At 62.1% G+C, this 1,193-nt stretch overlaps 1 protein-coding gene across 1 annotated transcript; it reads left to right on the top strand.

Annotated features, from left to right (window-relative positions):
• Positions 1–437: 437 nt before the first annotated feature.
• On the top strand, positions 438–956 carry CBG06898 (the record flags this gene model as incomplete). Its single annotated transcript, XM_002642434.1, has 1 exon — positions 438–956. The coding sequence occupies one exon, from the start codon at positions 438–440 to the stop codon at positions 954–956; it is 519 nt and encodes a 172-aa protein (XP_002642480.1).
• Positions 957–1,193: the final 237 nt, after the last annotated feature.

Genomic DNA, 1,193 nt, shown 5'->3' with positions numbered 1-1,193 from the left:
GCGGACGGACCTCACGGACGGACCTCACGGACGGACCTGACGGATGGACCTCACAGAATTCACGGACGAACCTCACGGACCTCACGGGCGGACCTCACGGACGAACTTCACGGATGGACCTCACGGACGGACCTCACGGATGGACCTCACGGACGAACCTCACGGACTGACCTGACAGAATTCACGGACGAACCTCACGGACCTCACGGGCGGACCTCACGGACGAACTTCACGGATGGACCTCACGGACGGACCTCACGGATGGACCTCACGGACGAACCTCACGGACTGACCTGACGGACGGAACTGACAAACCTAACGGACGGAACTGACAGACCTCACGGACGGACCTGACGGACGGAACTGACAAACCTCACGGATGGAACTGACAGACCTTACGGACGCACCTCACTGACCTCACGGACAGAATCTGGCGGATGGACCTCACGGACGGACCTGGCGGATGGACCTCACGAACGGACCTCACGGATAGACCTCACGGACGAATCTCACGGGCCTCACGGACGAACCTGGCGGATGGACCTCACGGACGGACCTCACGGACCAACTTCACGGATGGACCTCACGGACGGACCTCACGGACGAACCTGGCGGATGGACCTCACGAACGGACCTCACGGATAGACCTCACGGACGAATCTCACGGACCTCACGGACGGACCTGGCGGATGGACCTCACGGTTGGACCTCACGGACAGACCTCACGGACGGACCTGACGGATGGACCTCACAGACCTCACGGACGAACCTCACGGACCTCACGGGCGGACCTCACGGACGAACTTCACGGACGGACCTCACGGACCTCACGGACGGACCTCACGGACCTCACGGACGGACCTCACGGACGAATCTCACGGACGGACCTCACGGATGGACCTCACGGACGGACCTCACGGATGGACCTCACGGACGAACCTCACGGACTGACCTGACGGACGGAACTGACAAACCTCACGGATGGAACTGACAGACCTTACGGACGCACCTCACTGACCTCACGGACAGAATCTGGCGGATGGACCTCACGGACGGACCTCACGGATAGACCTCACGGACGAATCTCACGGGCCTCACGGACGAACCTGGCGGATGGACCTCACGGACGGACCTCACGGACCAACTTCACGGATGGACCTCACGGACGGACCTCACGGACCAACCTGACGGAT

Source organism: Caenorhabditis briggsae, assembly GCF_000004555.2.
Source record: "Caenorhabditis briggsae complete genome, chrIII, whole genome shotgun sequence".
Lineage (NCBI taxonomy): Eukaryota > Metazoa > Nematoda > Chromadorea > Rhabditida > Rhabditidae > Caenorhabditis > Caenorhabditis briggsae.
The sequence above is the reverse complement of the archived record's forward strand: the minus strand, read 5'-3'. Positions and strand labels throughout refer to the sequence as shown.